The sequence below is a fragment of the Anas acuta genome, chromosome 1, assembly GCF_963932015.1.
Source record: "Anas acuta chromosome 1, bAnaAcu1.1, whole genome shotgun sequence".
NCBI lineage: Eukaryota > Metazoa > Chordata > Aves > Anseriformes > Anatidae > Anas > Anas acuta.
In genome coordinates this window covers 80,453,285-80,468,278 of record NC_088979.1, presented here as the reverse complement: position 1 = coordinate 80,468,278, position 14,994 = coordinate 80,453,285, and the positions used below count along the sequence as shown (strand labels likewise).

Here is a 14,994-nt window from a genome sequence, read left to right as displayed (position 1 = left end):
TTACATTTAGTTTAAAAACTATTTCCATCGCATGACTCCCAGGCTGAATACTAGCTGGTTGTGAGCCAGCTCTCACGGGATATTACAGTGGTAGGAGAGTAGTTATTTTTCCATGGGATGTACTATGCTGAAGGGCTTCACAGCCACTTGGGATCCAGCACGAGCTGGCTCATGCTCTCCAGGACACATTCTCCTGTGGTCCTGTCTGTCCTTCTCCTCCCAGTCCCCAGCTCCTGCCTAAATATCCCAGCAGATACCCTCATATCCCTGTCTCCAACTTCTGGCTACCCTCCTCCATCTTTTCCCGTGCCTTTGTATTCCCCTTATCCATGCCCTGTTCTCCCAGTCCCAGACCCTCTGGTTCCTCTCTCTCAAGCCCATGTAATTCACACTGAGACCAGATGTTTCTTCCTGTGTGTTTGTCAGACACCAGTAGGGTGGAGACAAATGAGATTACCGGAGAGTCTTCTTTCTTCTGGTGGCATTGCCAAAGGAGCCCCTGGAAAGTTTGTAACATGAACACAACAGTACAATGTCATCCCTAGATGGGTAGAAACACAGTAAGGGAAACCCCTGGATAACAGTCTAGCCTGAGAAACAGCTGGTGTGAAAATGTCAATTGAAATTGCTTAAATTTGGCAGAGTTAGGAACATCAATAAAGTCTGAAAACGATAAGGCAACATTAGGAATAGTCAGTGCTCTGTGCACCAACAAAAACTAGATCTGCCTCGTTAAACATTCTATTGCGGTGTGCAAACCCAAACACGAGGACAGCATTTGAATGTACAGATGAAAGGCAAATTGTTGACCAGCAAGCCTCCCGACAGTGTAATCTGCAATTAGTAAGAAACTTCAATTCGCTTGGGAGACGCAGAAGGAAAACCAATGGGGAGGGGAAGGGAAGGGAAGGGAAGGGAAGGGAAGGGAAGGGAAGGGAAGGGAAGGGAAGGGAAGGGAAGGGAAGGGAAGGGAAGGGAAGGGAAGGGAAGGGAAGGGAAGGGAAGGGAAGGGAAGGGAAGGGAAGGGAAGGGAAGGGAAGGGAAGGGAAGGGAAGGGAAGGGAAGGGAAGGGAAGGGAAGGGAAGGGAAGGGAAGGGAAGGTTCTTCCTCCACCACCTTGCATTGATTTTGGTCTGAATTTTCAGCTAATGAGAGAATGTAATGGGGACAACATTGGCAGGCAAAAAGAACAGAACAGAAAGGCCAGGAATGGAAACTAGGACTGAATAGGTCTTAAACGCCAGTTTTGGTGAAGTGGGACGGGAGGTGAGGCGGTCTGTGGCTGTAGCATCAGTTCTACCGAGGCTTTGGGGCGGTGGAGTGGGAGCGAGCGGATCCCCATGCCCGAGGCCCCGCACATCGCCACATGCTGACGGGCACCCCCACACCACCCAGAGCCTGCCGAAACGGGATGGGGGGGACCAAAACGCGTGCCATAAGTGGCATTGTTCCGCTTTGCGCTTTGCATGCAGACATCTAAGGGAAATAAAGCTGGCGTTTCCTCGCTTCCCCGTCTCCTCCAGCCCCAAACAAAGGCGCCCCGGCTGCCCCTCAGAGCCGCTGCCGGCGGGGCGGGGCGGGGCGGAGCGGGGCGGCAGCACCTGGCGGGCCGGGAGCCGCTGGGGGCTGCCGGTATCCGCGGCCCCGCTCCTCCCCGCCCGGCGTCAGGTGCCGCGGGGCGGGCAGTGCGCCTGTGCGGCCGCCCAGGAGCGGAGGGGAGCGGAGCGGAGCGGAGGGGAGCGGGGCCGGGCAGGGCCGGGCTGGCGGAGAACCGGGCGGCGGCCAGAGCGAGAAGATGGCGGAGCCGGGGGCCGCGCGCGGCTCCCCGAGGGCGGCAGGTGGGAGCCGGCACGGGATGGGACGGGGTGGGATGGGGTGAAATGAAATGAAATGAGACGGGACGGGACGGGATGGCGGTGCCACAGCCTCCAGCAGCAGCCGTCCCGTCCCCGTCCCGCCTCGCCCCCCCCCGGTGAGGGTCGCTGCCCGCCCGGCAGGTGCCCGCCGCCATCTCGGGGCTGAGGCGAAATCCGCGGCCGGCGGCGGTGCCGGCAGGGAGGGAGGGAGGCAGGGAAGGAGGCAGCGCGGGGCTGCCCTGCAGTGGAGCGGGGCTGTGGGTGAGCCTGGGTCTGTGCCGTGCCCTGCCCGGGCCTGCCTGCGCTGCCAGGCGAACTGGTTGAGCTGGTGCTGAGCCTTCCTGGAGGTGGGGTGGGAGCCTCCGCACCGCTCCCCTCCAAAATGTGGGGCAGGGACCCCCGGCAGCGCGAGGTGTCGGTGCTGGGGTCACCGCCTTGGTGCTGGGCTGGTGGCCACCACGGCTCTGCTCCCGCTTCCCCCGTCCGAGGCGTGAGGTGAGTGGCGACTGAGGAACGAGCTCCTCCTTGTACTTTTACCTCCATCGCCTGATACGGGGCCTTGGCGTTGTGGCGAGCAATCCGTCCGCAGCCCAGGCGTTGGAAGAACCGATTTCCTTTTTGTCCTAGGCTGCTGTAACTTCTGAAAGTAGCTTTACAGTTGCTCTGGGGGATACGTGTTACTCTCCCAAACTTGGGGAGTGGGGAGGTGAATCCAAGCCTTTGGATTTACCCCAGGGTCACACCATGTCAGCAGCCAGGGACGGAGCCACGACCGTCTCTGTTTTTCTGCCCCTTGCTGTCCTCCTGTGCTCGGCAGCCACAGCTCCTGCTGTAATCCATTGCACCTGAGCAGTTGTGCGCTTGTAGTTCTTGGGTCTCAAATTCCCTGTGTCTCACATGGGAGAAAAACAACTAACACCAAGAATTCATATTTCTGATTTCTTCCCCCGCTCTGAAACCGAAGAAAGTCTGCCCAATATTCACGTGCCCTGTTAACGGAGTTTTTTCTTCTGGTGTTTTCCTGTTTTCTACCCTCTAACTTCAGAGATGAACGTTGCAAAAGGGCTTCACTCATGGAGACCGTTTTTCGTGAGACTGAGAATCGATAGAAAATGCAGCATGTGGTGTAATTAAAGATAGTATTAAATGAGGCATGGGCAGGTGTCACCACGAGTGGCCAGGCGCTGGCGTTTGAGCACCAGTGCCTGAGCACCGCGGTGTGGAGTGCTCTCAGCCAAACGTGTTGTTTTCTTTGAGTAAGCTGGTAGAAAATAACACAGTGTGCTGGGAGAAGGTTGTGGATGTGTGCATGATGTGTTTTATAGGCAGCAGCGCGGATGGGGTTTGCATCTGTTGCAGCAGAGAACAAGACACTTCTCTGGGACTCGACCAATTCTGTGGCAGTGGGGACAGCCACTCACACAAATTGCTGGGAGGGAGCACAGAGCTCATCCTCTCGTAATTCACACGTTTGTGTGTACGTCAGCTCCTGGAGTCCTCCTCTGGTTCACAGGGATGGGGAGGGTCCTACCTCTGTATCCCAAAGCAAAGCTGCTCCCGGGAGCTGTTCCCAGCGGGGTGCTGTCCTGTGACAGGTGGTGGCGGCAGCCTGGTCCTCCTTCCCAAACTGGGAGGTGCTCTGGCAGCATCCAAGTCTTGCTCCCTAGGGCCCTCCAGTGCTGAGGATGCTGCTGGGATGACAGTGAAAGCGAGGCGCCAGATTTAGTCGTCCATCACTTCAGGCTCTGCCAAGATCGAGCTGAACAAACAAGCCTACAGTACAGGAGGCTGTACGCATCTCTTCTCTGTTAGGGAAGAGATCAGTGGTATATAACGCTGCAAAAAGGAGCAAAATCATGAGGCTCAATCAATTAATAGTTGTGGAGTTCAACTGTTTTCCTTTGCTGAAAATCTAAGCCCATGCAGCAAACAAACAGAGATGCTGCAACCTGAGATGTTGCAGGAATGTTTTTTGTCAGGGAAAGCGCTGGGTGACCAAAAGGTAGGCGTTATTGCTGCTACCATCTGTAGTAACAGTAATGACTAAATAGCATTTGAAGGACAAGCTGCTCGGTATTGGATCACTCATCTTCCCTTTTGCTACCTAGTTAAATTGGCTTAATGTATGTTCTGAGAGACTGAAATATTGAACACTTTGGTTTTCAGACCAAGAGGGTTTAAGAAAAAATTGCATGTTAAATCAACCTAGACTGCATATCATAAAAAAACATTTAGGTGAAAGGAATACATACATGTATTTCTTTCAAAATACTGTATGTTTTTTTTCTTAGCAGTGTTTTTCCAACTGATTTCTCTAAGTCATTAGTATATTCTTGTTGTATTACATCATTTTCTCTCACGTATGGATGTTTAAGGTTGTTTACCCTCAGGTTTAATTGCTGTGCTGCTCTCTGTGTGATGTTACTATTTGCAAGTATTGGTTTTAGTTCAAAGGAGTTGAATACTCTGCATGCTTTCAAGGTATTGTTTAAATTTTTAAGTAGCATCTTTCTTGCAGGCTTTGCCTCTGTTCCAAAAAAAAAAAAAATTCAGAGTCTTTTCCAACTAATTTTTGTTAAATTTTAAGAGAAAAACAACTTACCTTGGAATTACAAGACTGGAGAATTAAAGAGAAGGCATATCGATGCCTTGAAATATGTGTGGTAGAAAGGTGAGACGCCCAAAAATTTCAGAGTGCTTGCAAGATGCTGTTGTGTAGTGCCACATACCTCCCTGTGCTTTGGTGGCTGGTGGAAATGCATCAGGGATGCTTTTTTTGTATGAAGTAATCATTTCTAGGTATGCTAATTGAGGGAGTATATACATATTTCATGTAAATGAAACTACACATCCTGCGTGTTGGTATTGTGTGAAGATTTATGAAGTAAAGCTTTCTTGCCTCTCATGAATAAATAAAATACAATTGTAACTTTCTTAGTTATTAGTCTTTTAATGTGTGGGGAGAAAAACCAGCAGGGGAAATGCTTTTAATATCTTACTCTTATCTGTCATTCATTGCCTCATGCGTTTTAAGGCTACAGAAAAGTAAGAGCAAGTCTTTTAATTCTGAATTGTTCTTATAGGGTTCAGACAATTAAAAAAAAAAAAAAGTGTTGTTTGCGTGGGACTTCTATAAATAAATGGATGTTACAACATGGGGAAAGGAGCACAGCTGATCAGGAAACTAATGCAAATTGTGGGAATGCGAACTGCATTGAGTAATGACCTACTCGAGTCACCTCCTCCCTGTTTACCATCTTCCTCCTTTAGTTGGCTCTCTCAGTTGTTCTCAGCCTGGTAACCTCAGGTTTTGGGCGGTTTGTGCATCTTCTAGGTCTTGTTTAATACTGGGAACTTTCATAATTCATCTCTGTGTCCTGTGGTACTGTGACATGGGCCAGTAAGTCTCTTAAATACACTTGTTTGTGTTGCACACCCAAGCTTAATTTCCCCGTGAATCTCTCGTACTGGCTGGGAGAAAAATATGAGTAGCGCTTCTAAATAACGCTGTAACTAGTTAAGGTTATTGCAGTCATAAAAAACAAAGTCCTTGCAGTACTGCAGTGGATTTTTTTTTTTTTTTTTAACCTACATAGTTTATGAGGTGTAGATAATTTCCGAGTTATTTTGCTGTAATTGGCTTGTTTGGTATTTCTGTCACAACTTGTTATATTACCCCTGTATTTCCTCTGATTGAAAGCAGTGCGTGTAAGGGTATGTTGTGTGGTGTATTTCCTGCTGGCGTTCAGACAGCTTAGCTGGTGAATTAGTGCTACATAAGTCGTGTGGTGGTCTGCTTATCAAGTTGATGGAAAAGGTGACAGGAAATCTGGACTAATCAAAGATTTATTTTACCACGCGGTATTACCTGGGACTGACTTTAGATGGTAGATGTGCAAATACCTTTTGCTGTGCTTTATTTCCTTAATGATGATGAGCAATGCTGATGTGTGGGGGTGTATAGACAGGAGGCAAGTGGTTTTCACACAGTGGGAATCTATCTTACCATTAAGCTGGAAAAAAAAAAAAAGAAAAGCAAGATTGCAGTTTTACTAGTTCAAATACTGTAACACCTGACAGACTTTGTGCCTGTCATTCAAATAATACACAGTTTTTGTCTTAAATGAATGATCCACTTCTCCCAAACGATCTGTCCCCTCTGTGATATGAAATCTTGTGAAGCAGGTGCTTGGTTTCATTCACCGCACTGTTTGCACGTGCCACGTGTGCTCACTGAACGCCAGGATCAACCCGCGTGGAAGTGTTTGGACCAAACGCTGGGACCTGGGCTTCTGGTTTGCCCCCGAGCACCTGGAGGCTTCCTTGTGAGTACGTGTTGGCTCTTCCCTGCCCAGCAGGACGCTGATCCGCCTTGTGGAGTTACGGGGCCGCAGTCAAACGTTGGCTTCGTGGCGATCGATAAAGCCTTCCCGTGACCTTTGCTTGAACTTTGGTTGCACAAGGGGCGGGCTCACCTCTGTGTAATGCTCTCTCGGCGAGAGCAACGCGAGCACTTCTCCATGTGCCAAATTTTCTCCTTTCACTGCTTGTGGGTTATTTTGTTGGTGTAAATAGGGTGCTACTAGCAAACATCTCCTACTGATGTCTTTGCTTGGGTTACATTAATTTCTTTACAATATGGGTAGTGCAGCTTCTTGTACTCCAGTGTTATGCGTACGTGCTTCTGTCGGTTGGGATCATTTAAAAGCTGTAGTGTTGAGCCAAATTTCTTGTGATGATTCAACAGAAGAGATCGTTTCTTCTGCAGCATAGTATTTACCTTTTTTGAACTTTTTTTTTTTTCTATTACAAGTGTAACCACATGTTTGGAGCTGTCCTAGGCAATCAGATCTTTTTTTTTTTCAGTGTGCTGGAAACCTGTAAATGCTCTTTTCTCTGTGCACAGAGTACGGAAATAGATGAAACCGGTCAAACCTTTGAAGTCAGCCCCTTTACTAATAATTCCGTGTTTTGTACAGTCATCCCTTGTGTTTGCACTTGCCTTCCAAGAGGCAAATACACGTTAACTTGGTTTTGTATGATGGGCTTCTAAATCTGAGGCACTTTCATAAATCTGATTACCTTTGTTGAAAGGTTTCTTTTGCAAATTCCTCTTTCTTACATCGACCTACGCTCTAGAACCCCATTTTATTTATTAATCATTAATACCTGAGGCCTTGATGGGACGGGATAGGAAGTGTTGAACAAAAATATCTGGGAAGCGTGTATCAGTCTGTGGATACCTCTGTAAAAGCACCTTAGAAATCTCCAGGAAAATGATAGTAACATTAGTATACCTGATTGTTTTGTCTGTTGTACTGCCAGACGCTGGAGGGCACGTTGTGGTTATGTTTCAATTAGGTAGGACCTGGAAGGATGCCTTGCTTGGTTCAATCCGTACGAATTATCAAATTACTCGTCTCATGCCGAGCAGAAGCTCGCAGAGCTATTCTTTATTTCAGCAAAGCGCTCATTGAAATGTTTCTGGTTTGCAATTAATTTGGGTTGCAGGCGTGGTGGAAGACTGCACTTCTTCATGTGGCTTTGATCATGAAAGAGAGAGACAAATTTTGCTGATGGCTGTGCAGCAAGCCTGGGTTTGCTGGCTACAGAAGGAGAGCTCAAGTGGTCTTCCCCTGCACAGGCAGGGAGAGCACCGCTGCCTCGTGGCTTCAGCAGAAAACCAAGCATGCTCTAGTGTCAGTACTCTTGCCTCAATTATTTAATTGGAATAAATCACCGCTGTGACTTCTACCTACTTGAAGCAAGGGCTTTTCATTTCCCTTCTTGCAGTCACCTCCTTCTCCCTCCCTCCTGGAGGCCCACGTTGCTCTCGCCCTTGCTTGTGTGGAGCCTGGCACTCACCTCTGCGTGCGTGCAGGCAGAAACCTCGGGGAGAGGGCTGGAGACGTGTTGCTGGGGTTCTTGAGATGTTGATCAAAAAGATAGGCCAATTACTGTTTCCAAAATAAATGGTAGATGGACCGGTTCTCCTTTCCCTGTCCTAAAGGGGAGTGGGAGTCGGGCCTGACTTATTCTTAGTTCCTTGACTTTAAGTATTGTGCTCCAGCCAGCGGGCATCTTTTCCCTTACCCTTAATGGCCTATTCATAGATGGAAGTATTTCCATTATGCTTCCCGGGTTTAGTAACACTAAGTGCTGTGGTTACACGTAAACAGGGCAATTTTCAGCAGCCATGGGAAGCGGTTTAATGGTGCAGTGAAATAAAGGGGTGACCTTCCCGTGACTGAAGGCGCTGGTTGTGGAAGAGGGCGCCGGGCTGCAGGGTCTCAGGGCTGCGGCTCTCAGAGGCCAGGTTATGGCACTGAGTGAAAATGCCTGAGCGATGCACGGGGAAATGCTGTTTAGAGAAGGCATTTTGCAGGGAGGACAGATTTTAGGACACTGACAAGTTATAGAACTGAACGAAAGCAAAACAGAAATGCCTCATGTAAACTCTGCAGTTATTTGTTTTTTCATGGTACCTTTTGGAATCAAAGGGCAGGTTTGCATTGCCCCTTGTGGTATGTTTTCCCTGTATCATGATCCCCCCCCTGCCCAAAAGTACTTTTTTTTTTTTCTTGCACCACAGTCACTGACTATCCCCTTTAAGTCTCGCATTGCTGAAGGGTGTCTCAAAAAGAATAGGCAGCCTGTCTTTGAATCCTAATACGTTTAGTCTGTGATGAAGTTGCCTAAATGATGTGTGAAAAAGCTGAAAGTCACGTTACGCAGCACGAGCACATCCACTTTCAAATCCAATTTTTGTCACTGAAGACGAACCGAAGAGTGTAAGGAAAGTCTCCATGCAGCCAGCGCTCCTCGAGATGGGTGCTCCCTGAAGCATGTTGACAGGATCACAGGCCCTGTAGCAACTCAGAAGAGCTCTCTGTTGAGGTAAAACCACTGCAGCATTCGAATCTTTTGCTGCCAAGGTAGGTGCTGGTGCACCCATGCTGTTGATAAACTGGCGTCCTACTGGGTTAACTCCTGAACTTCTTGTAGGATGGCTCTTTTTCCTCTCTATTTAATGGTCCTTTCTTTCTTCCCCATTCTGATCCATTCACCTCTGCCTACAGTGTCGTAAGGACGGACAGGCTTAGAGCAGGTGTCTCCCTCACTGCTCTCTTCCCTGGTGACCAGAAGATGGGGCAGAGGGTAAGATTGCAGCAAGCACGCAATATGCTTCCTAGCGTCCCACAGATTGCAGTCCCGGAGCTGGAGACGTATCCAGAGGACTTGGATACATTCCCATCCTCTGTCCTGCTCCTCTCTCTGGCTCCATAGCTGTACCCAGCACATTAATCCATTCTTGTGCTCCTGTGGAGCTGACTCCACGCCACCCAGCCTTGGGAGCAAGAAGAGGTCGAGGAGGAGGCTGAGCCCATTGGGTGGCCTCTGGTAGGAGCTGACCTCATCCAGCCCACCTGTCTTTCAGCAGTGGGAGCCCACAGGGCTGAAGTCACTCTTCATTTTGTCTTGTGGCAGCTGCAGGGGAGGCGAGGAGGCTGGGCAGAAAGGAAAAGAGATCACATTCCTTGCTATCTAACCCCCTGCTCCAGGCATCACAGCTCAAAAATGGAGAATCACCATATCAAAGAACCCTTTGAAAATCAAAGGTAACAAACAACGTGCAGGCTGAGGAATGTTTCCCCGGCCTTCAGAGCAGCTGTCAGCTACCCAAAGTTGCAGTATGAGGTGTTTCCTGGAGTTAGAGGCTGAGAGGAGGAGAGGGAGGAGTCCTCCACACGGTATTTGAATGGCAATTTGGCACTGAAATCCGTCCAGATAGCTCCCGGTGATGCACGCTTCTCAAGGAGCTCCAGTCAAAACTACTATGGGCGGCGTAGCTCTTGGAAGACGTAATTCTTAGATTTTGGCCTCCAGCCCTGCTGGCCGAGAGCTGCTGGAGCTGGTTTGAAGCAGCAGCGTTTCAGGCAGATTGTATTGTGCAGTCCTTCATAAAATCAGACAGCTGAAAAGGTCCCAAGAAAGAAAACCCTTGAAGGAATCGGGAAGAGCTAACTGTTCAGCAGCCAAAAGCTAGCTCTACTTCCAACTAGATTTGAATGCGCTCAACTCCAGTCTTTTGTTTCCAGCTAGATAATCTACTCTGTTATTTTATGTTTTGCCAGAATAAACCCGATTTATCCTTCTTCTGTGTAGGTAGAGGTTGGGGTAGAGCAGAATATGTAGGTGGATTTGAAGGGCTGCCATTCAGCACGCAGCCTGCAGTCTTTGGGAGCTGGGTTTGGTGTAGCTTACGGAAGCTTGTAAGGGCTCATCGTGTCAGCTTTGCAGAGCAAAAACCTCTCCTGGTGCGTGTCAGCCAGCACAGCATACACAGGGCGCTGTGGGACTGGGCTCCTGGTTCCAGGTTTGGCCGTGCATGTTGTGCTGAAGGAGTTTGCCCCGAGTCTTCAAACACTTAGTTTTTAGGTCGGCAAAGACCTCAAAGACCATCGAGTCTGGCTGTTGCGTTCCCGTGTAACAAGCTTGGATGCCGAGTTTTGCTGCTAACTCTTTGGTGGCACCAACCCTGGAGAGGCAGAGGAGGTCCAAATGGTCGGCTGCGTGTCTTACCTGCCTCTGCCTTCTTGTCGCCTCACCTGCTGTCCCAGACAGACCGGTCCCTCTTGCTGCCGCCAGTTTGGGCGTACAGAAGGGACATCCTTCTACATTGCTGGAGGAGCACATGTGGGTCACCCCATGAGCTCGGTGCATGGTGCTGCCTTGGGCAGAGCCCCGTCCTGTTGGCATGAGCGCACGGCAGCCTCTCCGTGTGCAGGTGCGTCCTGAACTTTGCTCTGAACGTCCTCACCTGAGCCTAATCGCTCCTGGCGAGGCACGGCCGGTGGGCAGGCGCTCTCGTTTTATTGCACACATGAGTTGTAGCATAAACAAGCAGCTTCCTCCCCTGGAAAAGGAGCAACTGCGTCCCGGTTCGTGGCACATGGGAGCATCCAGAGGCCAAAATCACAAAGCAGGTGGGTGCAGGAGCCTCGAGGCTCCCTGCCAAGGCACGGGATGCCATGCCCCAGGCTTTTGCACGGGGCTGTGCTGCAGCAGGGCAGCCGTGCCCAGCTCAGGGCAGGCTGCAGGTAAAAGCTAATCGACGGGGAGGGAGTTGGAGTTGAGGTGTGACATTTATTTTGGAAGGTGTTCCGAATTTGCAGGGCGGGTGTTGCCATTACGCTTCACGAGGTAGCAGCGAGGGGAAGCCAAGCCAAGCCCCTGGGGGTGCAGATCAAAGTGCGGCATAAGCAGCTGCTGCTGCTCTGCTATTACCCGAGATGTTTGTTGTTGTGTTTTTTGTTTTGTTTTTCTTCTTTTGTGCTTATGCCCAAACTACTGCTGCTCTTGTTCACTTCTGCCTGCTGTAGCAACCCTGATTAGTAGGTTTGTTAACTGCAGTTTAATTGGTGCAATTCTAGATTAGCAAAGGCAAGTAGAACTGGTGCAAACATAGGTTTTTGACATACCCTTCTTGTCCAGGACGCATTTTTGTGATTTATTCTTTTGGGTAGGGTAGTGGAAATGAGAGAAGCACTGACTTGCACCATTGCTGTATGCATGCATTTTTTCAGATTCTTGTTGTAAATAATGCTGCAGCAAGCATATTTCCTCTCTTGCACTAACTGCTAAATATTTACCAATTTCTAAATCCTGTAAGTGTATTTAAGCAGGCAGGGCTCATGTTTTGTGTCCTGCAGGTAATTTGTTACTTCGGGTTTTCACCTCTTTGCACTGTGCAGTGCGTGAAGAGACAAATGATGCTGCTGGAGAGCTTCCATGGAAAGCATGACACAGCCTCCACTTGCCTTGCTTAGGCAGCTCCCTTTGTCAAGGAATAAATGGCAGGTGTGTGCTGGCTGGCAAAAGCATCATCCATAGTGCTGTTGTTTTTTTTGTTTATTTTTTTATTTTTTGTCAGGGCTGTGGTAGGCCCAGTGCTGCAGGTATGCCCAGGGTTTCAGCCAGCACAGGCTTTGGACACTCATTTAGCAGCAAGGAGTTCAGCAGGAGCTTTGCTGGTTCTCCATAAGGCTTTTATGGAAGGAGTTAGGGTTAGGAGAGAGCAGAAGAGATCGTGCTGCCAGCTACAGCATCACCAAACACCGGGGCTCTCTCTCATGCCAAACACCAGCTCTGTCCCTCACGCCTCCATGCTGCCCTTCAGAGTTTTAGGGTTCCAGTTGTTAAGATATTAGGGACCTGCACAGTTAGCTGGAAGGCCAGCTTCTCTCTTATTTAGCCGAGCTGTGCTTCCCATCAGGAGCTGTATCTGGGACCCACTGTCAAAACCTTAGGTGCCTGAGGGTGATTTTTTTTTTTCCACTTCACTTGAAGGGAAGTGAATATATGAGGCCGTGTACAACTGCTTAGTTTCGGATTTAAGAGCTTTCAAAGTTATTATAAGATTGTTCTTCATTTTAGCCTTGTTTTGTTCCTAGTGACAAAAAGCTCAGGTGAGTAAATTAAAAAATAGAAAATTAAGATCCTGCCATGAACGTTGTATAGAATATCCTTCAAAGCTTTTTGCCTTTGAAAATTGTGTTTTCATCTCCTACACAGATTGCTTGCTAGGTCTAGAGAAGTAGCAGCTCTCTTAGCACCGTGCTTGCAGCGTGAGGGCATGTGCTTTTTAAAAATGCTTGGCAGAACAGTAAATCGCAGCCAGGAGGAGCGAGAAGGCTTGTGTGCAGCACAGACACGTGGAGGAGGTGGGAAGCTGATCCAGGAGGACAGGGTAAGCTGCTGAGCAAGGTGGACACTTCCCTTACTGCTTTCGTGTCTTGTAAGTTGGTAACGGTAGTAGAGAAATGTGGGCAGGGGGGAGAGGTCTGCAGAAGTCTTTTAAATTGTGACCTTGTATGTGTGTGTAGAGGCAGGGATGGACCAAAAGTTATGCCAAAGAGGTGTGTATTGACAGGGACAGTGAAAGCAGTCTGCTTTATTTTAGAGGAGGTGGAAGTAATAGGTATAATAGGTAGGTATAGGTATAAAAGGTAGTAATAGCAAACTATACTTCTTTTTTCCCCTTCCTCTGGAAGGATCCTAAAGCTGAAGGTAGCTGACATCTCCCTCAGAGTCCTGATTGCTCATGGAAGGAGATAAACAGAGACAGTTTAGCTGTAGCAAAGGCACATTTTAGGCTTGACTTCAGGGAGGTGATGAGGTGGACTACCCGCAGTTCAGGGCTGGGATGCAGAGCATCACCCACTTATATTGCAGTGGGCCTGGCTTCGGGGAGACAGTTCATGGAAAACTGGTATCTTTAAAAGCTTTCTCTGTATTTGAGCTATTTCATATTACATGTGAGTGATACTTCTCCGTATGCCAGTGTTAACGCTATTTTAACTTCATGCATGCCACGGGTGAGCCAACGTGCATAGCATTGGCAGCTTCAAGTTCAGAAGTGAGGCAGAAATCCATTTGTTCTGCTTTCTTCTGTAGGAGCTTTTAGGTCCTCCTGAAAACGAGCAACAAAGTCTGTGCTTCAGATATGGATGGACAAGTTCTGGTAGATCGTTTAGCAATTTATTTTTTTTTCTGTACAGCTGCACGTTCCCTGAAGAGCAGTGGCAGTGAATGAAGGTGGTAGGAAGCTCACACTGGTGGGTTTTGTGTGAAACTGCACACACTGGAACGCTTATTTGCATTAGTATTTTCTTTTATTTAGCTGATGCTACTAGGACATGGCTTTAGTCATCTATATTACCAGTAATGAGCAATTGCATTGCTTTCCTTAGAGGTTCCTATGGTACTCTGACATTTTTTCACCCAGCTTGAGTACTGTGAAAGTTCATTATTATTGGAAGTCACTGACTCATAGCATTTGCTCTGATGTTCCCTACTGGTGTTAGCTCTTAGGTTACTTAGTGAGGCTTGCGTTTTGCAAAGAAGATATATTTGTTAATTAGTGACCATGACTTGACTCCTGTAGAAGGACAGAAATACAAGATTTTCAAATAGCTTGAATTAAAATAAATAAGCAGCGGGGGAAGGACTTTGGAGAGTAGATGGATTTATCTGTTTTTAAGTTGTTGATTAAAAAGTGAGAATGAAGCTCATAATTTTCAATGTCAAAGCTCTGCAAAATTGTGGAGGAATGTATAAGCAGTGAAAGTGTTAACATTTCATAGTGCTTATCTGCCATGCTTCTTGCAACCGAATTAAGAATATACATCTGCGCATAGCTATCTTGTTCAGATAGTGTGATATCAGGGGTGAAACATGGCAGTATAAGCCTGAATTTCTCCAACGTTAATCTTACCTCTGTGCCATTTCTGTATCTTTCCTCCCTTCTTCCCTCAACTGTTGCAAAACCAGTTTCTCAAGTTGAAATTATCAATTTTATAGTGCTTTTAAAAGACTGAGTACAATATAAAACACGTAGGTTGTTCACTTGGAGAAACTAATACAATTTTTCTGGTCTCAGAAGTTTGCCTCCTTTTCTGTCAGAAGGATTGAATTTCTTTCAAGGTTTAGCTGTAGTTGGCATGGGAAAAATATTGAGGAAGATAACTTTGATCAATGCGTTTCACTTCATCTATGTCATGTGTGAGCTGAAGACCAAAGGGAAGATGGTGAGAAGGTGTTCCTGTTCCCTGTTTTTCATGTCAGCGACAAAAGATCTGCAGTGAAATCTGCCCTCATAATGTTTCTTTTTACAAGTTCCTTTGTTTTCTACAGTTTGTTCTTCCTACCATTTAGTTTATTATGAAGACAGAATGCAGTCATCCACGTAGAACAAAGAAATTCATCTTGGAAGCACTTGGGCATGGACATACTTAACTCTGATGAATAGTACAGAATGTGGGAATTCTCTTCCTCTGACAAAATTGCTTTTTTCCCCCCTTTCTTTCTGCTTTTTCTAATGTGTTTCTTAGCAGAAGATATCAACACTATTATTGCTAATATTTTTCTTTTACAGAATTGGATATTGCGTTCTAGACAGTTGGCAAAAACAGAGTAAAAGCAGGCTTAAGAAAGAATGACAAGCTAATTAAAGAATAAATAGTCTCCCTATATTTTCATTCTGTGAAGAAACATCATTACATTAGATAGGAACTCATTGATTTTCCTCATGGTCCTGTTACACATGCATTTATAAATGTGGAAACAGGTAAGGGTT

General features: G+C 47.4%; 1 protein-coding gene across 6 annotated transcripts in view; it reads left to right on the top strand.

Annotated features, from left to right (window-relative positions):
* Nucleotides 1-1,601: 1,601 nt before the first annotated feature.
* Nucleotides 1,602-14,994, top strand: part of MAP7D2 (MAP7 domain containing 2) — a 75,653-nt gene continuing 62,260 nt past the window's right edge. For 5 of the 6 annotated variants that reach the window (XM_068684368.1, XM_068684341.1, XM_068684342.1 and 2 more), the window contains exon 1: nucleotides 10,726-10,843. In XM_068684368.1, coding sequence (XP_068540469.1) covers nucleotides 10,741-10,843 — 103 coding nt within the window. In that variant the 5' untranslated portion in view covers nucleotides 10,726-10,740. Of the gene's footprint in view, nucleotides 1,839-10,725; nucleotides 10,844-14,994 lie in introns of those variants that run through there. The other variant, XM_068684358.1, reaches the window with a different exon arrangement.